At 58.2% G+C, this 25887-nt stretch overlaps 1 protein-coding gene across 5 annotated transcripts; it reads left to right on the top strand.

The window, feature by feature from the left end:
* The first annotated feature begins 1821 nt into the window (after positions 1–1821).
* LOC102065924 (sodium/potassium-transporting ATPase subunit alpha-2) lies at positions 1822–25754 on the top strand. Of its 5 annotated transcripts, none has more exons than XM_074529396.1 (23): positions 1822–1968; positions 7148–7252; positions 8332–8391; positions 9143–9346; positions 10382–10495; positions 10569–10703; positions 11179–11296; positions 11821–12089; positions 12668–12866; positions 13604–13713; positions 13796–13930; positions 14770–14959; positions 15753–15928; positions 16336–16472; positions 17088–17238; positions 18250–18418; positions 18838–18992; positions 19317–19440; positions 20047–20192; positions 21599–21729; positions 22809–22910; positions 23702–23793; positions 25587–25754. In XM_074529396.1, the coding sequence occupies exons 1-23, from the start codon at positions 1957–1959 to the stop codon at positions 25613–25615; spliced, it is 3063 nt and encodes a 1020-aa protein (XP_074385497.1). In that variant the 5' UTR covers positions 1822–1956; the 3' UTR covers positions 25616–25754. The 5 variants fall into 5 exon arrangements, with proteins under 5 accessions (XP_074385497.1, XP_074385498.1, XP_074385496.1 ...); XM_074529395.1 differs by lacking the exon at positions 1822–1968 and adding an exon at positions 6914–7049; XM_074529397.1 differs by lacking the exons at positions 1822–1968; positions 22809–22910; positions 23702–23793; positions 25587–25754 and adding an exon at positions 6913–7049 and having other exon boundaries at positions 20047–20308; positions 21599–21730.
* Positions 25755–25887: the final 133 nt, after the last annotated feature.

The following is a 25887-nucleotide window of genomic DNA, read 5'->3' as shown; positions in this document are numbered from 1 at the left end:
GGGAAGGGGACAGCCGGAGTTTGGGAACAGCCGGAAATTGGGAACGGCCCAAACAGACGGAATTTGGGGACAACCAGACACTGTGAACAGCCGGAGTTCGGGTACAGATGGAATGGAATTTGGCAACAGCCCGAACAGCCGGAGTTTGGGAACAGCCAGAATTGGAACAGCCGGAGCTTGGGAACACCAGGAGAGCAGGAACGGCCGGAATTGGGAACAGCCGGAATCTGAGAACAGCCCAAACAGCCCGAGTTTGAGGACAAATGGACACAGGACAAACAGACACTGGGGACAGGTGGACACGGGACAATTGGAGTTTGGGGACAACCAGACACTGGGAACGGTCAGAATTTGGGAACACTGGGAGAGCAGGAACAGCCGGAGTTTGGGGACAAATGGACACGGGACGAACAGACACCAGGGACAACCAGGCACTGGGAACAATCAGGCACAAGAACAAAGCAGAGTGGGCCCAGCCTGATGCTGGCAACAGTCAGACCCTGGGAACAATCAGATTTCAGGAACAGCTGGACCCTGGGAACAGCTGGATTTAGCCACAGTCAGTCCCTGGGCACAGCTGGATCCCAGGAACAGTCGGTGCCTGGGAACAGCCAGATTTTGGGAAAATTTGGATTCCTGGGAACAATCAGACCTGGGGGACAGTCAGATGACCCTGGGAACAGCCAGAGCCTGGGAACAGCCAGAGCCTGGGAACAGCCGTGTCCCCTGGTACAACCGTTCCTGTGTCACCATGGATCCCCTGGGAACAACCGGAGCCTGGGCACAGCTGGATCCTGGGCACAGCTGGATCCTGGGAACAATCAGACCCTGGGAACAGACAGATTTTGGGAACAGTCGGATCCTGGGAACAGTCGGAACCTGGGAACAGCCCCCTCATTTCCCCCCCTCGCTGTCCCCCCCTCTCTCCCCATTCCGGGCTAATTTTAGCCCCCGGCCGCATTCCCGGGCACCTCCCGGTGCCAGGCGGGGTCGGACCGGGAGCTCCGGGCACCCCCCGGGCCGGGGAACCCCAAAAAACCAAACGCAACACCCCCAAAAATAAACAACACCCCAAAAATAAACAACACCCCAAAAAACAAGCACAACCCCCCCAAAAAACAAACAACACCCCCCAAAAAATCAAACAACACCCCAAAAAACAGACAGGGCCCCCAAATAACAAACAACACCCCAAAAAATAAAGGCAACACCCCCAAAAACCAAACAACACTCCCTAAAAAATAAACACTCCCAAAAACTAAACAACACCCCCAAACAACAAACACAACCCCCAAAAAGAAACAACAGCCCCAAAAACCAAACAACACCCCCAAAAAACAACACCCCCCCAAAAAACCAAACAGCACCCCCTAAAAATCAAACAACACCCCCCTAAAATACAGAAAACACCCCCAAAAATCAAACACCCCCTAAAAACCAAACAAGACCCCGGAAAAACAAACAACACCCCAAAAACAAACAACAGCCCCAAAAAATAAAAACAGCACCCTCAAAAATCAAACAGCACCCCCCAAAAAAACCAAACAGCCCCTAAAAAAACAAACAGCGCCCCCAAAAAACAAAGAACACCCCAAAAAACCAAAAAACACCCCTCAAAAAACAACTAACAACCCCCAAAACCGGAGGGGGGGCACGGAGGTTCCGGCAGCCCCAGGGCTGAGCCCCCCCCTCCCCAAAACGAGCCCCCCCCCCCAATGCGGGTCCGGATGTGGGGGGGTCCCGCTGGATTTGGGGGGGTCAGGAAGGGTCACCCCGCCCCCCCCCCCCCGCGCGCGCACCTGCGTTCCCAGGGCCCCCCCGCGGGTCCGGGGCTGGGGAGGGGGCGGGTTTGGGGCGGGGGGGCCGCGCCGGGCGGGGCTCTCCGGGTTTTTCTCGGCCGCGGTCGCTGCGCCCCCCCCAAAAGTGTCCCGGGCTGGCAACGGCGACGGCAGCGCCATGGGCAGAGGGGTGAGTAGGGGCGGCCCGGGGCACCCCGAAACCACGCGGGGCACGGGGACACGCGGGGCACCCCAAAAAACACCCCCCGGACAGAACAACCCGCCCACGCACAATTAACACCCACCCGGGACACCCCAAACCCCCGAGAGACCCCAAACCCCCGAGAGACCCACTTGGGACACCCAAAAACCTCTCGGTGCACCCCAAACCCACCCGGGACACCCCAAACCCACCCGAGACACCCCCAAACCCAGCCGGGAACCCCAAAAAACACCCCCCGGACAGAACAACCCACCCACGCACAATTAACACCCACCCGGGACACCCCAAACCTACCCGAGAGACCCAAACCCCCGAGAGACCCACTTGGGACACCCAAAACCCACTCGGGGCACCCCAAACCCAGCCGGGAACCCCAAAAAACACCCCCAGACAGAACAGCCCACCCACGCACAATGAACACCCACCCGGGACACCCCAAACCCATGCGGGGCACCCCAAACCCTCCCGAGAGACCCCAAAACCCTCCCGAGATAACCCAAACCCACTAGGGACACCCCAAAAACCACCCGGGACACCCCAGACCAACGCGGGACAACCCAAACTCACTCGGGGCACCCCAAAACATCCCGAGTCGGGATAACCAAAAACAACTCGGGACACCCAAAACCCACCCGAGAGACCCCAAAATGCTCCCGAGATAACCCAAACCCACCCGGTACACCCCAAACCTACTCGAGAGACCCAAAAACCACTCCGGGCACCCCAAAACCACTCGGGAGCACCCCAAACCCACTGGGGGCACCCCAAATCCACCCAAGACAACCCAAAAACCACTCGGGGCACCCCAAATCCATCCGAGAGACCCCAAACCCACGCGGGGCGCCCCAAACCCACCCCAGACACCCCAAAGGGACCCGAGACACCCCAAACTCACCCGGGAGACCCCAAACCTACTCGAGACACCCCAAATTCATCCGAGAGACACCAAACCTACGCGGGGCACCCTAAAACCACCCGGGACCCCCCCACAGACTCCCCCCCTACCACGAGAAAGCCACCCCAGGACCACTTTCCCAGGGTTGGCACCCACCCGTGACCACCCCCACGACCCCTGGAGCCCCCCCTCACCCAAAATCACATCCCCGACCCTCCCCACTCGGGACCACGCCCCCCCCCCACACCCCAAATTTTCCCCCCGACCCCCCAAAACCCCCCCGGTATCGCAGAACCGCAGTCCCCCCCCCCTTCCCCGATCAGGGGTCGCTTTTTTATGGGTGGGGGGTCCCGAATCGCCCCCCCCCCCGCGCTGTGAATCGTCAGCCCCGTGGGCGGGACCCCCGCCCCCCCCCCATCGTGCGTGGCTCGGTGCCCGCGGCTGCCCCGAGCTCCGCTCCCGGTGCCCGGCAACGCCCGCGGGGGGGCCCCGAGCGCCGCTGGCCCCGCGCCCGCCCCCCCCCCAAAATCTGACCCAAACACCCCCCCACATGGGGCACCCACCCAAAATTCGGGGGGACCCCCTCAAACCCGATCCAAACCCCTCCACATTGGGCACCCACCCAAAATTCGGGGGAACCCCCTCAAACCAAACCCAACCTCCCCCCATATTCGGCACCCACCCGAAATTTTGGGGGGGACCCCTCTGGGTTGGGTTTTCCCATCCTGACCCCCCCCCACATTGGGCACCCACCCAAAATGCGGGGGGACCCCCTCAAACCCGACCCAAACCCCCCCACATTGGGCACCCACCCAAAATTCGGGGGAACCCCCTCAAACTAAACCCAACCCCCCCCAATATTCGGCACCCACCCAAAATTCGGGGGAACCCCCCCAAACCAAACCCAACCCCCCCCCAATATTCGGCACCCACCCAAAATTTTAGGGGGGACCCCTCTGGGTTGGGTTTCCCCCCCTGACTCCCCCAAACCCAACCCAACCCCCCCCAACATTGGGCACCCACCCAAATTTCGGGGGGACCCCTCTGTGTTGGGATTGCCCCCCCCCCCCCCCCACGCGGTGTCCCCTTGGCGCTGTCCCCAATGCGGGGGGGGGAGGGGGGGACACACGCGCGCGACACCCGACACCCCTCCCGCCCCCCCCCCACCCCACAAAATCGGGGGGGGTCCCTCAGGTGGGTTCCCCCCCCCCCCCAATGTGAAACAACAATTGGGGTCCCCCCGTGTTGGGCGTGGGGCAGGGAACCCCCCCCGTGTTGTTTGGGGGTGGGGGTGTCCCCCCCGTGCCCCCCTCCCGGTAATTTGAGCCCCCCCCCCCCCCCCCCGTCCCGGTGTTGGTTTTGGCTCCCGGAGGTTTCCATGACATCGGCCCCGCCCCCCCCCCCGGGACAGAGGGGACCCTTGGGGACAGGAGGGGACAGGAGAGGGGACAGGAGGGGACAGGGGGGGACAGGGCCACCCCCACAAGGACAGGGAGGGGTCCTGTGACACCCTGGGGGGGCTCCTGCTCTGCCCCGGCTTGGGGGGAGCCCCCCGTGGGTGTGGGGACACCCCCATGGTGACAGTGACACCCCCCTGGCTGTGGTGACACCCCCCACGGTGACAGCAACACGCCCAGGGTGACAGTGACGGTGACACCCCCATGGTGACGGTGACACCCCCCCTGGCTGTGACACCGCTGTAGGGACAGTGACACGCCCACAGTGACAGTGACACCCCCTGGCTGTGGTGACACCTCTATGGGGACAGTGACATGCCCATAGTGACAGTGACACCCCCCTGGCAGTGACACCCTTGTGGGGACAGTGACATCGCTGTAGGGACAGTGACACACCCACAGTGACAGTGACACCCCCATGGTGACAGTGACACCCCCCCTAGCAGTGACACCTCTATGGGGACAGTGACACTGCTGTGGGAACAGTGACACGCCCACAGTGACAGTGACACCCCCATGGTGACAGTGACACCCTTGTGGGGACAGTGACACCGCTGTAGGGACAGTGACACCCCCACAGTGACAGTGACACCCCCCTGGCTGTGGTGACACCTCTACGGGGACAGTGACATCCCCACAGTGACCATGATGCCCCCCTGGCAGTGACACCCTTGTGGGGACAGTGACACACCCACAGTGACAGTGACACCCCCCTGGCAGTGACACCGCTGTAGGGCCAGTGACACCCTTGTGGGGACAGTGACATTGATGTGGGAACAGTGACACGCCCACAGTGACAGTGACACCCCCTGGCTGTGGTGACACCCCCCATGGTGACAGTGGCACCCCCCCTGGCTGCAGTGACACCCCCAGAGTGATGGGGACACCTCTATGGGGGACAGTGACACCCCCTGCCAGTGACACCCCTGTGGGGAGAGTTACAGTGACACACACACGGTGACACCCCTGTGGGGACAGTGACAGTGACACACACACGGTGACACCCCTGTGGGGACAGTGACACGCCCACAGTGACAGTGACAGTGACAGTGACACCCCTCTGGCTGTGGTGACACCCCCACGGTGACAGTGACACGCCCAGGGTGACAGTGACAGTGACACCCCCCATGGTGACGGTGACACCCCCTGGCTGCAGTGACACTGCCATATCCAAGGGGACTCCCAATGGCCACAGTGACCACCCATGGCCATGGTGACCCCACAGAGCCACAGTGACCCTCTGGTGACAACAATGACCCTCCATGACCCCAATGCCACTCTCGTGACCACAGTGACCCCCTGGTGACCACAATGCCACTCTAATGACCACAGTGCCACCCTGGTGACCACAGGGCTACCACAGTGCCACCCCGGGACCACAGTGCTACCCTGGTGACCACAGTGACCTCCTGGTGACCACAGTGACACCCCCATGACCACAGTAACTCCTCAATGACCACGATGCCACCCTGGTGACCACAGTGACCCTCTCAATGACCACAGTGACGCCTCAATGGCCTCAATGCCACCCTGGTGACCACAATGACCCCTCAATGATCACAGTGCCACTCTAATGACCACCGTGCCACCACAGTGACCACAATGACCTCCTGGTGACCACACTGACCCCCCCCTCAATGACCACAGTGCCACTCCTAGTGACCACAGTGACCCTCTCAATGGCCTCAATGCCACCGGGGTGACCACAATGACCCCTCAATGACCACAATGACCCCTCAATGACCACAATGATCTCTCAATGACCACAATGTAACCCTGATGACCACAGTGACCCCTCAATGGCCACAATGCTACCACTGGTACCAGTAGTGACCCCCTGGTGACCACAGTGACCACTCAATGACCACAATGACCTCTCAATGACCACAGTGTCACCCTGATGACCATAATGACTCCTCAATGACCACAATGCCACTCTAGTGACCACAGTGACCCTCTCAATGGCCTCAATGCCACCGGGGTGACCACAATGACCCCTCAATGACCACAATGATCTCTCAATGACCACAATGCCACCCTGGTGACCACAATGACCCCTCAGTGACCACAATGCCACTCTAATGACCACAATGTAACCCTGATGACCACAGTGACCCCTCAATAGCCACAATGCCACCCTGGTACCAGTAGTGACCCCCTGGTGACCACAGTGACCACTCAATGACCACAATGACCTCTCAATGACCACAATGCCACCCTGGTGACCACAATGACCCCTCAGTGACCACAATGCCACTCTAGTGACCACAGTGACCTCCTGGTGACCACAATTACCCCTCAAGGACCCCCAATGACCCCTCAATGACCACAGTGACCCCCCCATGACCACGGTGCCACTCTGGGGACCATAATGACCCCCATGACCACAGTGATCCCCTCAATGGCCACAATGACCCCTCAATGGCCACAATGACCCCTCAGTGACCACAATGCCACTCTAGTGACCACAATGACCCTTCAGTGACCACAATGCCACCCTAGTGACCACAGTGACCCCTCAGTGACCTCTCAATGACCACAACCCCTCCCCCCCACGCCCCCCCCAGTGGTGACCCCCCCCGCCGCGCCCCCCCCGCCCACCCGTGCCCGGTGCCCGGTGCCCGCCGCCCCCCCCCGCGCTGACGATGCCGGTGGCCACGGTGACGCCGGTGCTGGCCGTGACCTCCACGCCCACGGTAATGGCCCTGGGCTGGCGGGGCGGGGGGGGCGCGGGTGGCACCGGGGGGGTCCCCGTGCCCCCCGGGTCCCCGTGCCCACCGCGCGCTGCCCGCAGGCCGGCCGCGAGTACTCGCCCGCGGCCACCACGTCCGAGAACGGCGGCGGGAAGAGGAAGCAGAAGGAGAAGGAGCTGGATGAGCTCAAGAAGGAGGTGAACCTGGTGAGTGGGGACACACAGGGGGACATGGGGACACACAGGGGACAGGCACAGGGACACGGGACAGTGAGGGGACAGGGGAGAGTGAGGGAACAGAGAGGGGACAGTCAGGGACACAGTGACAGGGACAGGAGACAAACGGGACAGGGGCATGGGGATGGGGACACAGGACAGGGACATGGGGACACAGGGATATGGGGACAGTGAGGGGACAGTGACAGGGACAGGAGACAGGGGACAGGGGCATGGAGATGGGGACACAGGACAGGGACATGGGGACACGGATATGGGGACAGTGAGGGGACAGTGAAAGGGACAGGGACATGGGGACAGACAGGGGACAGGGGCATGGGGATGGGGACACAGGACAGGAACACAGGGACACAGGGACATGGGGACAGTGAGGGGACAGTGAAAGGGACAGGGACATGGGGACAGACAGGGGACATTGGGGACAGTGAGGGGACAATGACGGGACAGACAGACAAGGAACACGAGGACACGGGGGATGTGGGGACATGGGGACACAGGGACACCAGACAGTGAGGGGACAGTGACAGGGACAGGGGAGACAGCCAGGGTACATGAGGACAGACAAGGGACATGGGGACATGGGGACACAGGGACAGGGACAGGGGGGATAGACAGGGGACAGGGACAGCCAGGGGACACGGGCACAGTGAGGGGACAGGGGACACGGGGAGCATAGGAGGCATGGGTGACACTGGGACCCTGGGGACATGGGGGACTTGGGGATGGTGGCCATGTCATTGCATTCATGGGTGACATGGGGGACATGGGACTCTGGGGACAGCTGGCTGTGTCATCCCATCCAGAGGGACGTGGGTGACATGGGGACATGGGGACATGACACCCTGCTGGGGCGATTGGGGTCACAGGGACAGCTGTCCTATGTCACCCAACTGAGGTGACAGCGGCATGGGTGACGTGGGTGGTGTGGGACCCTGGGGACAGCTGGCCATGCCACCCGAGCCAGAGGGACACGGGTGACAGGGGTGGCAGGGGTGGCAGGGGGACAGCTGGCTGGGGACGCGGTGACAGGGGTGGCCTTTGTCCCTCAGGATGATCACAAACTGTCCCTGGATGAGCTGGGCAGGAAGTACCAGGTGGACCTGTCCCGGGTGAGATGTCCCCGTGTCCCTGTGTCCCTGTGTCCCTGTGTCATTGTGTCCCCGTGTCCCTTTGTCTTTGTGTCCCTGTGTCCCCATGTGCCTGCGTTCTTGTGTCCCTGTGTTCCTGTGTCTCCCTGTCCCCCTGTCCCCGTGTCCCTGTGTCCCTCTACCCTCACATCCCTCAATCCCAATGTCCCTGCTGTCCCCATGTCCCCAGTGTTACCGTGTCCCCCCCAGTGTCCCCATGTCCCTGGTGTCACTGTGTCCCTGGTCTCATTGTGGATGTCTCTGTGTCCCCGGTGTCACTGTGTCCCCCTGATGTCCCCATATCCCCTGGTGTCACTGTGTCCCCATGTCCCCCTGCTATCCTCATGTCCCCTGGTGTCACACTGTCCCCATGTCCCTGTGTCCCCCTGGTGTCCCCGTGTCCCTGGTGTCCCTCCTGCTGTCCCTATGTCCCCCTGGTGTCCCCATGTCCCCAGTGTCCCCATGTCCCCAGTGTCGCGGTGTTCCGGTGTCCCCATGTCCCTGGTGTCCCCCTGTTGTCTGTGTGTTCCCCTGTTGTCCCTGTGTCCCCATGTCCCTGCAGTCCCCCTGGTGTCCCCGTGTCCCCAGTATCCCCATGTCCCCAGTGTCACCATGTTCCCCCGGTGTCCCTGTGTCTCAGTGTCCCCCGTGTCCCCCTGCTATCCCCATGTCCCCCTGGTGTCCCCATGTCCCCAATGTCACTGTGTCCCCGTGATGTCCCCGTGTCCCGCAGGGCCTGACCAACGCCCGCGCTGCCGAGATCCTGGTGCAGGACGGCCCCAACGCTCTGACGCCGCCTCCCACCACCCCCGAGTGGGTGAAGTTCTGCCGGCAGCTCTTCGGGGGCTTCTCCATCCTGCTCTGGATCGGCGCCATCCTCTGCTTCCTGGCCTACGGCATCCAGGCCGCCATGGAGGATGAGCCCGCCAACGACAACGTGAGTGACACCGGGGACATGGGGATATGGGGGGTGTGGGGGGCACCAGGGGCATGGGGGCCACCAGGGGGTATGGGGGGTATGGGGACATGGGGGACATGGGGGGTATGGGGGGCACCAGGGACATGGGGGCCACCAGGGGGTATGGGGACATGGGGGGTATGGGGGGCATGGGGATATGGGGGGGCACTGTGGGTATAGGGGGGTATGGGGGACATGGGGGGCTTCAGGGACATCGGAGGACATGGGGACACAGGGACACCAGTGGGTATGGGGGGTATGGAGGGCACAGGGGGCATGAGGGGGTATAGGGGGATAGGGACACAGAGGACATGGGGCTTATGGGGGATATGGGGGCATTGGAGGCATGGGGGGTATGGGGACACTGGGGACATGGGGGGCACCAGGAGAAGGGGGGTTATGGGGGGGTGTGGGGACACTGGGTGCTTGAGGGGCATGGAGGGTATGGGGGGCAGGGGGGGTATGGGGAGTGTAGAGGACATGGGGGCATGGGGGCACTGAGGACATGGGGGGCATGGGGGGCATGGGAGGCATCAGAGGATATGGGAGGTATGGAGGGCATGGGGGGTATGGGGACATGGGGGGGGTATGAGGAGCATGGGGACAGGGGGGCATGGGGGGCATCAGTGGGCATGGAGGACATGGGGACACAAGGGGCACCGGGGGCACCAGGGGGTATGGGGAAAATGGGGGACATGGCAGGTATGGGGACACTGGGGGCACCGGGAGTATGGGGGGTATCAGGGGCATCAGGGGGCATGGGGCACACTGGCAGGGTCTAGGATCATGGGACAGCCACATCAAGGTGCCAAGGGGACAGTGGCACTGGGGGTGGCACAAACCCATGGCCCTTTGTCCCCTCCCCAGCCCTTGGGGTGCCCAGCTGTGGGTATGGGGGCGGGGCGATGTCAAACCACCGAGGGTGTCCCTTCCCTGTCCCCCCACCCTGGGGGTCCCTGTGGGGGTTCCTCGGTGCCCCCCAGGTGCTGAGGTGCCCCCTCCCCATGGTGCCAGCTGTACCTGGGCGTGGTCCTGGCCGCCGTCGTCATCGTCACTGGCTGCTTCTCCTACTACCAAGAGGCCAAGAGCTCCAAGATCATGGACTCCTTCAAGAACATGGTGCCCCAGGTGGGCAGGGGGGCACGGCCTGGGGGGTTCCAGGGGGTTGGTGGGCACCCCCTGAGGTGCCCGCTGCCCCCAGCAAGCGCTGGTGATCCGAGAGGGAGAGAAGATCCAGATCAACGCCGAGAACGTCGTGGTGGGAGACCTGGTGGAGGTGAAGGGCGGCGACAGGGTGCCCGCGGACATGAGGATCATCTCCTCCCATGGATGCAAGGTGGGGACACTGGGGACACTGAGGGGACACTGGGGACACCGAGGGGACATTGGGGACACTAGGGACACTGAGGGGGCATTGGGGACACTGGGACATGGGGGACATCGGAGAAAGAGTGCCGGCGGACATGAGGATCATCTCCTCCCATGGATGCAAGGTGGGCATGGGGGGGATATCCAAACCCACCCAATCCCTCCCATAGGCCCCATAACCCCAAATCCCCCCATAACCCCTGTACCCCAATTCCCCCTGAATCCCCCCATAACCCCAAATGCCCCCACAACCCCAAATCTGCCCCACAACCCCAAACCCATCCATAACCCCAAACCCCCCATAACCCCAATCTCCCCCATAACCCCAAATCCCCCCAATCCCCCTCATAACCCAAATCCCCCCAACCCCCCCCATAACCCCAATCCCCCAAATCTCCCACAATAACCCAAATCCCCCCATAACCCAATCCCCTGCCCCCCAGGTGGATAACTCCTCCCTGACGGGCGAGTCGGAGCCCCAGACGCGCTCCCCGGAGTTCACGCACGAGAACCCGCTGGAGACGCGCAACATCTGCTTCTTCTCCACCAACTGCGTCGAAGGTGGGGTGTCCCCCGTGTCCCCAGGGCCACCAGTGCCAATTAGTGCCCAACCCAGTGCCACCAGTGCACCAGTGACCATCCCAGTGCCACCTGTGCCACCTGTGCCAATTAGTGCCCATCCCAGTGCCACCTGTGACCATCCCAGTGCCACCTGTGCCACCGGTGCCAGTCAGTGCCCAACCCAGTGTCACTTGTGCTACCTGTGACCATCCCAGTGCCCATGCCAGTGCCACCAGTGCTCCCAGTGACCGTCCCAATGCCACCTGTGCCACCAGTGACCATCCCAGTGCCCATCCCAGTGCCACCAGTGCCACCTGTGCCACCGATCCCCATCCCACTGCCACCTGTCACCATCGCAGTGCACCCAGTACAACCAGTGACCATCCCAGTGCCCATTCCAGTGCCACCAGTGCTCCCAGTGCCCCCGGTTCCCCCCATTTCCCCATCCCATGTCCCCATTAATATCCTCCCACCTGCCATGTCCCCGGCCTCTTTGTCACTTTGTCACCTTGGTGCCACCACAGGGACAGCGCGTGGCATCGTCATCTCCACGGGTGACCGCACGGTCATGGGCCGCATCGCCTCGCTGGCCTCGGGGCTGGAGGTGGGCCGGACGCCCATCGCCATGGAGATCGAGCACTTCATCCGCCTCATCACCGGCGTCGCCGTCTTCCTCGGCCTCTCCTTCTTCATCCTCTCGCTCATCCTCGGCTACACCTGGCTCGAGGCCGTCATCTTCCTCATCGGCATCATCGTGGCCAACGTGCCCGAGGGGCTGCTGGCCACTGTCACGGTGAGCTGTGGTGAACTGGGAAGGACTGGGATGGAGATATTGGGGTGTAAAAGGGTACTGGGATGGAATGGGAGCGCCACCATCATCTTCTTCATCGGCATCATCACGGCCAATGTGCCCCAGGGGCTTCTGGCCACTGTCACAGTGAACTGGAGTGAAATGGGAGGGACTGGGAGGGACTGGGAGGGATTGGGAACAAACTGGGAGGGACTGAGATGGAGATATTGGGGATTGAGATTGAACTGGGATGGACTGGGAACATCCACCATCATCTTCCTCATCGGCATCATTGTGGCCAATGTTCCCAAGGGGCTGCTGGCCACTGTCACAGTGGGAGGGGGCGCTGAGATCATTTTGGGGTGCTAGGAGGGTCTTGACACCCCATACCAGGGGTTGCACCCCAATGACACCCTGGGGTGCCCCCCAGGTGTGCCTGACCCCCATAACCAGATGACCACAATGAGGTTTGGGTATTGAGGGTACATTGTGAGGGTTCTGGTGCCACTTTTGGGGTCGAGGTGATTCTGTTCACCCCATATGGGGATCCCACCCCAATGACATCCCGGGGTGCCCCCCAGGTGTGCCTGACCCTCACTGCCAAGCGCATGGCCAGGAAGAACTGCCTGGTGAAGAACCTGGAGGCCGTGGAGACCCTCGGCTCCACCTCCACCATCTGCTCGGACAAGACGGGGACGCTGACCCAGAACCGCATGACCGTGGCCCACATGTGGTTCGACAACCAGATCCACGAGGCCGACACCACCGAGGACCAGTCGGGTGAGTGGGGGCACCCCGGGACTCCCAGTGCCCCCAGCGCCCCGATCCCCTGGGACCCCAATGCCCTGGAACCCCAATGCCCTGACACCTTGGTACCCAAATCCCTGGCACCCTGATCCCCTGGATCCCCAATCCCCCAAAACACCAATCTCCTGGCACCCCAATCTCCTGGAACCCCAATGACTTGAGACTTCAGTACCCAATCCCCCTGGCACCCCAATCCCCTGGCACCCTGATCCTCTGGGACCTCAATGCCCTGGGATCTCAGTACCGCCGATCCCCTGGCACCCCAATCCCCCAAAATCCTGATCCCCTGGCACCCCAATGCCTCAGGACCTCAGTACCCAAATCCCCTGGCACCCTGATCCCCTGGCACCCCAATCCTCTGGAACCCCAATGCCCCAAGACCTTGGTATGCAAATCCCTGGCACCCCAATCCCCCTGACACCCTGGTTCCCTGGAACTCCAATCCCCCAAAACCCCAATCCCCTTGAACCCCAATCTCCCAACACCCCAATCTCCTGGAACCCCAATGCCCCAAACCCCTGATCCCTTGGCACCCCAATGCCCTGACAGTGCCCCGTGTCCCCAGGTGCCACCTTCGACAAGCGCTCTCCCACGTGGGCGGCCCTGGTGACCCCAGGGTGGCCAATGGGTGACACCAGGGTGGTCAGTGTGTGACAGTGGTGACACCAGGGTGGTCAATGCATGTCCCTGATGGTGCCCCGTGTCCCCAGGTGCCACCTTCGACAAGCGCTCTCCCACGTGGGCGGCCCTGGCGCGCATCGCGGGGCTCTGTAACCGCGCCGTGTTCAAGCCGGGCCAGGAGAACGTCTCCATCTCCAAGGTGGGGGGGTCCCCGTGGCCCTGGGGGAGGGGACAGAGGGGACAGGGCCCCGGTGACAGCGGTGACAGCGGTGTCCCCACAGCGGGACACGGCCGGGGACGCGTCCGAGTCGGCGCTGCTCAAGTGCATCCAGCTGTCGTGCGGCTCCGTCAAGAGGATGCGGGACAGGAACCCCAAAGTGACCGAGATCCCCTTCAACTCCACCAACAAGTACCAGGTGTGGGCACGGGGGGACTGGGGGCACTGGGGGCATTGGGGGGCATTGGGGGGCATTGGGGGACATGGGGGACATGGGGGAATTGGGGGAGCTGGGGGCAATGGGGGAACCGGGATGGGGAACTGTGGAAACTGGGGACACTGGGGGAACTGGGGGCAGGAAGGGGAACTGGGGGTAATGGAGGCATTGGAGACTCTGGGGGCATGGGGGGCAATGGGGGCTTGGGGGAGTTGGGGGAACTGGGATGGAGAACTGGGGTGGGGAACTGGAGGAACTGAGGGAACTGAGGGAACTAGGGCAATGGGGGAACTGGGAGAACTGGGAGTGTTGGGATGGGGCCCTGCGGTCAATGGGGGCACTGGGGGCATGGGGGCAGTGGGGGAACTGAGGGAACTGGGGGAATGGGGGAACTGGTATGGGGAACTGGGATGGAGAACTGGGGAAACTGGGGCATGAGGGGAACTGGGGGAATTGGGGGCATGGGGGAACTGGTGACACTGGGGGAACTGGGGGCACTGGAGGCAATGGGGGGCACAGAGGGAACTGGGAAAGGGGCACTGGGGGCACTGGGATGGGGACCTGGGGGCACTGGGCAAAGTGTGTGTCACCCTGGGGTGACATGGGGCAGTACATGGGTGACACTGCAGTGGCTCTGGGTGGCACTGGTGGCACCAGAATGGTCAGTGGGTGACCCTGGGATGGCTCTGGGTGACATTGGTGACACTGGTTGAGGTATGTGTGACCCTGTGGTGGCTCTGGTGACCCTGAGCTGCCCGTGGCTGACCCCACACTGACCATGGCGCATGACCCCCCTGTCCCCTGTCTGTCCCCGTGTCCAGCTGTCCATCCACGAGCGCGAGGAGGACCCCCAGGGGTACCTGCTGGTGATGAAGGGAGCCCCCGAGCGCATCCTGGACCGCTGCTCCCGCATCCTCCTGCAGGGCCAGGAGCAGCCCCTGGACCAGGAGATGAGAGAGGCCTTCCAGAACGCTTACCTGGAGCTGGGGGGGCTTGGGGAGAGGGTCCTGGGTAGGTCTGGGGTCCTGGGGGGGGGTCCTAGGGGAGTACTGGGTGGTCCTGAGGGGCTGGAGAGGGGATCCAGAGGGGATTTGGGGGAGAAGAGCCTGGATAAGAACATGGAGGAACCTTCCAGAACGCCTACCTGGAGCTGGAGGGGCTCGGAGCTCAGGTCCTGGGTATGCCTGGGGGTCCTGGGAGGGGTTCTGGGGGTCCTGAGAGGGGTTGTGGGGGGATTTGGGGGAGAAGATCCTGGATAAGAACATGGAGGAACCTTCCAGAGCCCCTACCTGGAGCTGGGGGTGCTCGGGCAGAGGGTCCTGGGGGGACCTGGTGGTCCCCAGGGTTCTGTCACCTGTACCTGCCCCCGGACAGGATCCTGGGGGTCCCTGTGGGGTCCCTCATGGATTCCTGTGGGTGTTTTGGGGGTCTCAGTGTCCCCACCATGTCCGCAGGATTCTGTCACCTGTACCTGCCCCTGGACACAATCCTGAGGCTGTTTTGGGGGTCTTTGGGGTCTCACTGTCCTATCCTGGTGTCCTCAGAGTTCCCTGGGGTGGTTCCTCGCAGGTTCCTGGGGGTGTCTTTGGTGTCCCTGGGGTCTCAGTGTCCCCACAATGTCCCCAGGGTTCTGTCACCTGTACCTGCCCCCGGACAAGTTTCTGAGGATGTTTTTGGTGTCCCTGAGGTCACATTGTCCCCGTGGTGTCCCCAAGATTCTGTCACCTGTACCTGCCCCTGGACACAATCCTAGAGGTGTTTTTGGGGTGTTTTTGGGGTCTCAGTGTCCCCACAATGTCCCCAGGGTTCTGTCACCTGTACCTGCCCCCGGACAAGTTCCCCCGTGGGTTCCGTTTCGACGCTGATGAGGTGAATTTCCCCACCACCGACCTTTGCTTCGTGGGGCTCATGTCCATGATCGACCCCCCCCGCGCCGCCGTGCCCGACGCCGTGGGCAAGTGCCGGAGCGCCGGCATCAAGGTGGGACCCCAAAATCCCCCTGAGCCCCCCAGGACCCCAAAACCCCGGACAGGACCCCAAAATACACCTGAGCTTGCCCAGGACCCCAAAACTCCCATTTGTGACTCCAAAACCTCCCCTGAGCCCACTCTGACCCCAAAACCCCTGCCCAGGACCCCAAAACCCTCCTAAGCCCCCTGGGACCCTAAACCCCCACCTGGGACCCTAAACCCCCCACCTGGGACCCCAAAACACACCCAGAGCCCGCCCAGGACCCAAAACCCCCCTGAGCTCACCTGGGGTCCCCATTTCCCCTTGGCCCCCTCCATTCTGGGCTGTCCCCAGTTGTCCCCAGATGTCCCCCCAGGTGTCCCCAGGTGTCCCCCAGGTGTGCCCAGGTGTGCCCAGGTGCTGACGGTGCCCCCCAGGTGATCATGGTGACCGGGGACCACCCGATCACGGCCAAGGCCATCGCCAAGGGCGTGGGGATCATCTCCGAGGGCAACGAGACCGTGGAGGACATCGCGGCACGGCTGAACATCCCTGTGAGCCAGGTGAACCCCAGGTGAGACATCCTGGACATCCCCATCAGGCAGGTGAGCCCCAAGGGAGCTCCAGGTGAGCCACAGGTGAACCAGGTGAACCCCAGGTGAGCCCCAGGTGAGCCCCAAGTGAGCTCCAGGTAAGCCCCAGGTGAGTCCCAGGGCAACCCAAGGTGAGCCAGATGAACCCCAGGTGAGCCCCAGGTGAGCCAGGTAGGGGAAATTGAGGGGATCTGGGGGGGTCTTTCAAGGAATTTTGGGGTCCTGGAGCAGATTTTGGGGTGCTGACCACCCTCCAAGGTGTGTTTGGTGCATGGTCACACCTGAAGGACACAAGCTTGGAGCAGCTGGGGAGGGGATTTTGGGGGTGATCTCACGGATTTTGGGGATCCTGGGGCGTTTTTCTGTGAATTTTGGGGTGCTGATTTTGAGGTGCTGATTTTGGGGTGCTGATTTTGGGGTGCTGACCCCAGGGAGGCCAAGGCATGCGTGGTACACGCCTTGGTCCTGAAGGACACGAGCTCAGAGCAGCTGGGGAGGGGATTTTGGGGTGATCTCACGGATTTTGGGGATCCTGGGGGGTTTTTCTGGGAAATTTGGGAATTTTGGGGTGCCGATTTTGGGGCGCTGACCCCCAGGGAGGCCAAGGCGTGCGTGGTGCACGGCTCGGACCTGAAGGACATGAGCTCGGAGCAGCTGGACGAGATCCTGCGCAACCACACCGAGATCGTGTTCGCCCGCACGTCGCCCCAGCAGAAGCTGATCATCGTCGAGGGCTGCCAGCGGCAGGTGACAGCGCCCTGGCCCTGTGTCACCTGTGTCACCTGGGCCACCGCTGGCACCTCATCCCGATGTCCCCAGTGTCCCCAATAACGCCGATGTCCCCAAAGCCAGCAGTGTCACCAGTATCCACAGTGCTCCCCATGTTCCCAATGTCCCCAAGTGTCCCCGAAGCTACCAATTCCTCTGGTATCCACAGTGTTCTACATATTCCCAGTGTCCCCTAGTGTCCCCAGTGTCCCCAAAGCCACCAGTGTCCCCCGAATCCACAGTGTTCCCCATATTCCCAATGCCCCCAAGTGTCCCCAATGTCTCCAGTGTCCCCAAAGCCATCAATGTCCCCAATATCCCCAGTCTTCCTCACATTCCCAATGTCCTCAATATCCAAAACATCCCCAATGTCCCCAAAGTCCCCGTGTCCCCAAAGCCACCAGTGTCCCCAGAATCCACATTGTTCCCCATATTCCCAATGTCCTCAATTATCCCCAATGTCCCCAATACCTCCAATGTCCCCAAGTGTCCCCAAAGCCACCAATGTCCCCAATGTTCCCAATCTTCCCCATATTCCCAATGTCCTCAATATCCAAAACATCCACAATGTCCCCAAAGTCTCCAGTGTCCCCAAAGCCACCAGTGTCCCCAGAATCCACAGTGTTCCCCATATTCCCAATGTCCCCAATGTCCGCAACGTCCTCCAATGTCCCCAGTGTCCCCAAAGCCACCAATTCCTCTGGTATCCCCAGTGTTCTCCATATTCCCAATGTCCTCAATTATCCCCAATGTCCCCAATACCTCCAATGTCCCCAATGTCCCCAATGTCTCCAATGACCTCAAAGCCCCCAATGTCCCCAATGTTCCAAATTTTCCAATGTCCCCAATGACCCCAAAGCCCCCAATGTGCCCAGTGTCCCCAAAGCCCTCAGCACTCCCAATACGCCCAATGTCCCCAACACCCCCAATGTCCCCAGCGTCCCCGTGTCCCAAATACCTCCAATGTCCCCAATGTCCCGGTGCCCCCAGGGCGCCATCGTGGCGGTGACGGGTGACGGCGTCAATGACTCGCCGGCGCTGAAGAAGGCAGACATCGGCATCGCCATGGGCATCGCGGGCTCGGACGTGTCCAAGCAGGCGGCCGACATGATCCTGCTGGACGACAACTTCGCCTCCATCGTCACCGGCGTCGAGGAAGGTTGGGGACAGACACTGGGGTTTGGGGACACAGGGGACATGGTGGGTACTGGGGGAATTTGGGGAATTGGGGCCATTGGGGATACTGGGGACACTGGGGATATTGGGGACATTGGGGATACTGGGGACACTGGGGATATTGGGGCCATTGGGGATACTGGGGACACTGGGGATATTGGGGACATTGGGGACATTGTGGGTGTTTGGGATATTGGGGACAATGGGGACATTTGTGGATGTTCAGGATATTGAGATATTGAGGACATTTGTGGGTGTTTGGGACTTTGGGGACATTTGTGGGTGTTTGGGTCTTTGGGGACATTGGGGACATTTGTGAGTATTTAGGACATTGGGATATCCGGGACACTGGGGGCATTGGAAGCACTGGGGACATTTGGGGACACTGCTGTCCCCTGGCAGGCCGCCTGATCTTCGACAACCTGAAGAAGTCGATCGCCTACACGCTGACCAGCAACATCCCCGAGATCACCCCGTTCCTGCTCTTCATCATCGCCAACATCCCGCTGCCGCTGGGCACCGTCACCATCCTCTGCATCGACCTGGGCACCGACATGGTGAGGGGGGACCCCAAATCCACCAAAACCCACCCCAAATCCACCCAGAAACCCTAAAAACATCCCAAATCCATCATTGCCAACATCCCGCTGCCGCTGGGCACCGTCACCATCCTGGGCACCGACATGGTGAGGGGAACCCTAAATCCTCCTGGGGACCCCAAATCCATCCCATATCCAACCAGGGATCCCAAATCCACCCCAAAGACCCCAAATCCTTCTGTCCCTGGGCCCTGCCACCATCCCATGACGTGGGACAGTGGGTGACACAGGGCGACACTGGGTGACATTGAGTGACACGAGGTGACACCGCTGTCCCCTCAGGTCCCCGCCATCTCCTTGGCCTACGAGGCGGCCGAGAGCGACATCATGAAACGGCAACCGCGGAACCCCCGCAGCGACAAACTGGTCAATGAGAGGCTGATCAGCATGGCCTACGGCCAGATCGGTCAGTGGTCACTCTGGGGTCATTCATGGTCAGTCATGGTCAGTCTGGGGTCATTCATGGTCAGTCTGGGGTCATTCATGGTGATTCATGGTCATTTATGGTCAGCAAGAAGCTCATCAGCATGGCCTATGGCCAGATCAGTCAGTGGTCACTCTGGGGTCCTTCATGGTCATTCATGGTCAGTCTGGGGTCATTCATGGTCATTCATGGTCATTCATGGTCATTTATGGTCAACGAGAAGCTCATCAGCATGGCCTATGGCCAGATCGGGCAGTGGTCACTCTGGGGTCACTCAGGGGTCACTCAGGGTCATCAGCCTGGCCTATGGCCGGATTGGTCAGTGAGGGCTCCCAAGGTGATCCCAAATCCTGAGTTTTTTATCCCGATCCTGATCCTGGTCCCTCAGGGATGATCCAGGCTCTGGGCAGGTTCTTCATGCACTTTGTGATCCAATCCCGTGGTTTTTATCCCAATCCATGGTTTTTATCCCAATCCTGGTCCCTCAGGGATGATCCAGGCTCTGGGCGGGTTCTTCACGCACTTTATGATCCAATCCCGTGGTTTTTATCCCAATCCATGGTTTTTATCCCAATCCTGATCCCTCAGGGATGATCCAGGCTCTGGGCGGGTTCTTCACCTACTTCGTGATCCTGGCGGAGAACGGGTTCCTGCCGGGGACGCTGCTCGGGATCCGCCTGGCCTGGGACGATCGATCCAAGAACGACCTGGAGGATTCCTACGGGCAGGAGTGGGTGAGGGACCCTGAAACCAACCCTACACATTGGTTACACACCCCTTACACACCAGTTACACATCCCTTACACTCTGCTCCAAGAACGACCTGGAGGATTCCTACGGGCAGGAGTGGGTGAGGGAACCTACACTGACCCTACACACCGGTTACACACCCCTTACACACCAGTTACACACCCCTTACACACCAGTTACACAGCCCTTACACTCTGCTCCAAGAACAACCTGGAGGATTCCTACCGGCAGGAGTGGATGAGGGAACCTACACTGACCCTACACACCGGTTACACACCAGTTACACACGATTTGCATCCCAGTTTACACCCCAGTTATACACCAGTTACACACCTACTTCCACCCCATTTCCACACCCATTTCTGCCCAATTTCCACCCCGTTCCCACCCTCTTTCCATGTTTATTTCTACCCCATTTCTGCCCTGTTTCTCCCATTTACTCCTGGTTTCCCCATTGTTCACTCATGGTTTCCTCCTCGGTTTCCCCCGTTGTTCACTCATGGTTTCCTCCCTGGTTTCCCCATTTTTTACTTCCTGTTTCCTCCTCAGTTTCCCCCATTGTTCACCTCTGGTTTCCTCCCCAGTTTCCCCTGTTGTTCACTCCCAGTTTCTCCCCCGGTTTCCCCGTTTTTCACTCTGGTTTTCCCAGTTGTTCACTCTGTTTCCTCCTCAATTTCCCCCATTGTTCACTCATGGTTTCCTCCCTGGTTTCCCCATTTTTTACTCCCTGTTTCCTCCTCAGTTTCCCCGTTTTTCACTCTGGTTTCCCCCCATTGTTCACTCATGGTTTCCTCCCTGGTTTCCCCATTTTTTACTCATGGTTTCCTCCTGGTTTCCCCAATTTTCACTCTGGTTTCCCCTGTTGTTCACTCTGCTTCCTCCTCGATTTCCCCCATTGTTCACTCCAATTTACTCCCCAGTTTCCCCGTTTTTCACTCTGGTTCCCCCCATTGTTTACTCATGGTTTCCTCCTGGTTTCCCCCATTGTTCACTCATGGTTTCCTCCTGGTTTCCCCCCATTGTTCACTCAAGGTTTCCTCCCCGGTTTCCCCATTTTTTACTCCCTGTTTCCTCCTCAGTTTCCCCGTTTTTCACTCTGGTTTCCCCCCATTGTTTACTCATGGTTTCCTCCTGGTTTCCTCCATTGTTTCCTCCTGGTTCCCCCCATTGTTCACTCATGGTTTCCTCCCCGGTTTCCCCATTTTTTACTCCCTGTTTCCTCCTCAGTTTCCCCGTTTTTCACTCTGGTTTCCCCCATTGTTCACTCATGGTTTCCTCCCTGGTTTCCCCATTTTTTACTCCGTGTTTCCTCCTCAGTTTCCCCCATCGCTCACTCCGATTTCTCCCCCGGTTTCCCGGTTTTTCACCCTCCATTCCCCGTTTCCCGCAGACGTACGAGCAGCGCAAGGTGGTGGAGTTCACGTGCCACACGGCGTTCTTCGCCAGCATCGTCGTGGTGCAGTGGGCGGATCTCATCATCTGCAAGACGCGCCGCAACTCCGTCTTCCAGCAGGGCATGAAGTGCGACAAAACACCCCCAAAAATGCCCCAAAAACACCCCAAAATCCCACCCCAAACCACCCAAAAAATCCCACCCAAAACGAGAAATATTCCCCCAAAATCCACCTCAACTCTATCTTCCAGCAGGGCATGAAGTGTGACAAAACACCCCCAAAAATGGCCCAAAAACACCCCAAAATCCCACCCCAAACCACCCAAAAAATCCCACCCAAAACGAGAAATATTCCCCCAAAATCCACCTCAACTCCATCTTCCAGCAGGGCATGAAGTGTGGCAAAACACCCCAAAAATGCCCCAAATCACCCCAAAACCACCCCAAAATCCCAGCCCAAACCACCCCAAAAACACCACAAAATGTGCTGCAACTCCATCTTCCAGCAGGGCATGAAGGGTGACAAAACACCCCAAAAACACCCCAAAATCCCATTCAAAACCAGCCCAAAAATACCCCAAAATCATCTGAAAATCCTGCCCAAAATGACCCCAAAATTCAACCAAAAATCCACTTGAAATCATCCCAAAACTACCCCAAAATCCTACCTCAAACTCACCCCAAAATCCCACTTCAAACCAGCCAAAATTCCCCCAGAATCCACCTCGACTCCATCTTCCAGTTGGCATGAACTGGGGACCAAAACACCCCAAAATTATCCCAAAAATGCCCCAAAAATACCCCAAAACCCTACCTAGAACGCACCTGAAATCATCCCAAAACTACCCCAAAAATACTCCAAATCCGCCCCAAAATCCCATCCAAAACCAGCCCAAAATCCCACCCAAAACACACCTGAATTCATCCCAAAACCACCCCCAAAATACCCCAAAATTACCCCAAAATCCTACCCAAAACCACCCCAAACCCATCCCAAAACCCCAAAACCTCCCCCAGCCCCCCCAAAAACTCCAAAATGCTCCCAAAAATCCCAAATTCCCTTCCCACAAATCCACTCCAAACCCCCATCTCCCTTTCAACCCTTCCAAAAAATCCCAAAACCTCTCCAACCCTAAAAAAAACCCCAAAACACCCCTAAAAAATCCCCAAATTCCCCAAAAACCCCAAATCCCCCCAATTTTTTTAGGAACAAGATCCTGATTTTCGGGCTGCTGGAGGAGACGGCGCTGGCGGCGTTCCTGTCCTACTGCCCGGGCATGGGGGTGGCTCTGCGCATGTACCCCCTCAAGTGAGGGACACCCCAAAAATCTCCACCCCAAAAATCCCCAATTCCCCTCCAAATCCCCCCCCAAAAAATCCTTAAACTGCCCCAAATCGGCCCCAAAAAAACAAATCCCAAAAAAATCCCCATTTCCCCCACAAAACCCCAAAAACTCATTCCAAAATCTCATCCCTCTTCCAAAGGACCCAAAAAACCCCAAAATTGTTCCAACCCCCCCCAAAAAATCCAAAATCCCCAATTCCCCTCCAAATCCCCCCCCCAAAAAATCCTTAAACTGCCCCAAATCGGCCCCAAAAAACCAAATCCCAAAAAAATCCCCAATTCCCCTCCAAATCCCCTCCAAAAAATTCCCCAAAACCGCTCCAAAGCTCTAAAAACCCAAATCCTACAAAAATCCCCAATTCCCCTATAAAACCCCGACAAATTCATTCCAAAATCCCCTTCCAAATGACCCAAAAAAACCCAAAACTGCTCCAAACCCCCCAAAAATCCAGAATCCCCCCAAAATCCCCAATTCCCCTACAAAACCCATCTAAAGAATCAAAAAGCTGCTCCAAATCCCCCCCCAAAAATCCCAAATCCCCCCAAAAATCCCAAATCCCCTCCTAAAAAATCCCCCAACCAACAAAACAAACAGGGGAAAAATGAAAATATTTGGGGCTGAATCTCCAAAAATGGGAATTAAAAAATTGGGGGGGAATTAAAAAATTGGGAGAGGCAAAACAGAGCCCCGACCCCGCCTGGGATTTGGGGTCCCCCAAATTTTGGGGTCCCAATTTTGAGGTTTTTGTGCCCAGGGTGACCTGGTGGTTCTGCGCCTTCCCCTATTCCCTGCTGATTTTTGCCTACGACGAGGTCAGGAAACTGATCCTGAGGCGCTACCCCGGAGGTGAGACCCCAAAACATGAGGGGGGACCCCAAAAAATTGGGCGGGAATCCTATAAAAATTTTGGGGGAAAAATGTAGGGGGAAAAAATTGGGGAAATTAAAAAAAATGGGAATAAAATGGGAATAAAATGGGGGGAAGTGGGAATAAAATTGTGGAAAAAGCCCAAAAATGGAAACCCTAAAAAAAACGGGAACCCTAAAAAATGGGAACCTTAAAAATTGGAAACCTTAAAAAATGAAATCTCCAAAACTGGGAATAAAAAAAAAAAAAAAAAAAAGGAGCCCTAAAAATTGGAAATCCTAAAAAATGGGAACCCTAAAAAATGGGAACCCTAAGAATGGAAACCCCCAAAAATGGAAACCCTAAAAAAAGGGAACCCTAAAAAATGGGAACCTTAAAAATTGGAAACCTTAAAAAATGGAATCCCCAAAACTGGGAATAAAAAAAAAAAAAAAAGGAGCCCTAAAAATTGGAAATCCTAAAAAATGGGAACATCAAAAGAATGGGAACCCTAAAAAATGGAATCTCCAAAAAATGGGAACCTTAAAAATTGGAAACCCTAAAAAATTGAATCCCTAAAGGAATGGAAATCCCAAAAAATGGGAACCCTAAAGGAATGGGAACCCAAAAAAAAAAGGAAATCTCAAAAATCAGAATACTTATAAATGGGAACCCTAAAAGAATGGAATCCCCAAAAATGGAAACCCTAAAATAATGGAAACACCCAAAAAATGGGAATCTCTAAAAAATTGAAACACCAAAAAATGGAAATCTCAAAAAATGGGAACACTAAAAATTGGAACCCTAAAAGAATGGGAACATAAAAAAAAAAAAAAAAAAAAAAAAAAAAAAAAGAGAATCAAAAAAATTGAAGCCCTAAAAAATTTGGGGATTTGGGGATTTGAGATTTGGGGGTTTGGGCGTTTGCGATTTGGGGATTTGGGGGCTTTGGGATTTTGGGGATTTGGGATTTGGGGGTTTGGGGTTTTGTGGATTTGAGATTTGGAGATTTGGGGGTTTGGGGTTTGGGCGTTTGGGATTTGGGGCTTTGGGATTTTGGGGCTTTGGGATTTTGGGGATTTGGGATTTTGGGGATTTGGGGGTTTGGGGTTTTGTGGATTTGAGATTTGGAGATTTGGGGGTTTGGCAGTTTGGGCGTTTGGGATTTGGGGATTTGGGGATTTGAGGGTTTGGGAGTTTGGGATTTGGGGATTTTGGGGATTTGGGATTTGGAGATTTGGGGATTTTGGGGATTTGGGATTTGGGGGTTTGGGGTTTTGTGGATTTGAGATTTGGAGATTTGGGGGTTTGGGGCTTTGGGATTTTGGGGATTTGGGGATTTGGGGGTTTGGGATTTGGGGGTTTGGTGTTTTGTGGATTTGAGATTTGGAGATTTGGGGGTTTGGGGATTTGGGATTTGGGGATTTGGGGATTTTGGGGATTTGGGATTTGGGGGTTTGGGGTTTTGCGGATTTGAGATTTGGAGATTTGGGGGTTTGGGGCTTTGGGATTTTGGGGATTTGGGGGTTTGGGGTTTTGTGGATTTGAGATTTGGAGATTTGGGGGTTTGGGCGTTTGGGATTTGGGGATTTGAGGGTTTGGGAGTTTGGGATTTGGGGATTTGGGGATTTTGGGGATTTAGGATTTGGGGGTTTGGGGTTTTGCGGATTTGAGATTTGGAGATTTGGGGATTTGGGATTTGGGGGTTGGGGGGTTTGGGGTTTTGTGGATTTGGGGGTTTGGGGTTTTGTGGATTTGGGCTCCCCCTGACGCCCCCTCCCCTTTTTTTGCAGGCTGGGTGGAGAAGGAAACGTATTACTGATCCCCTCCCCCTCTTTTGGGACCCCCCGGAGCCCCTCCCCCACCCCAGCACTAACCCGGGGGGGGTCGGGACCCCCTGAAATGGGGGCGCACCCGGACCCCCCCCCTGCAGAGCAATAAACCAGTTTAACCCCCCCGTGTACTGGGATGGACTGGGATGGACTGGGAAGGGAGGGGGCGACACTCAAACCCCTCAAATTCCCCCAAATTCCCTCAAATTCCTCCAAATTCCCCCCAGATTTCCCCCAAATTTCCCCCAAATTCCTCCAAATT

This window comes from Zonotrichia albicollis, chromosome 30, assembly GCF_047830755.1.
Source record: "Zonotrichia albicollis isolate bZonAlb1 chromosome 30, bZonAlb1.hap1, whole genome shotgun sequence".
NCBI lineage: Eukaryota > Metazoa > Chordata > Aves > Passeriformes > Passerellidae > Zonotrichia > Zonotrichia albicollis.
Note: the sequence above shows the minus strand (reverse complement) of the source record. Positions and strands in the feature narration are given on the sequence as shown.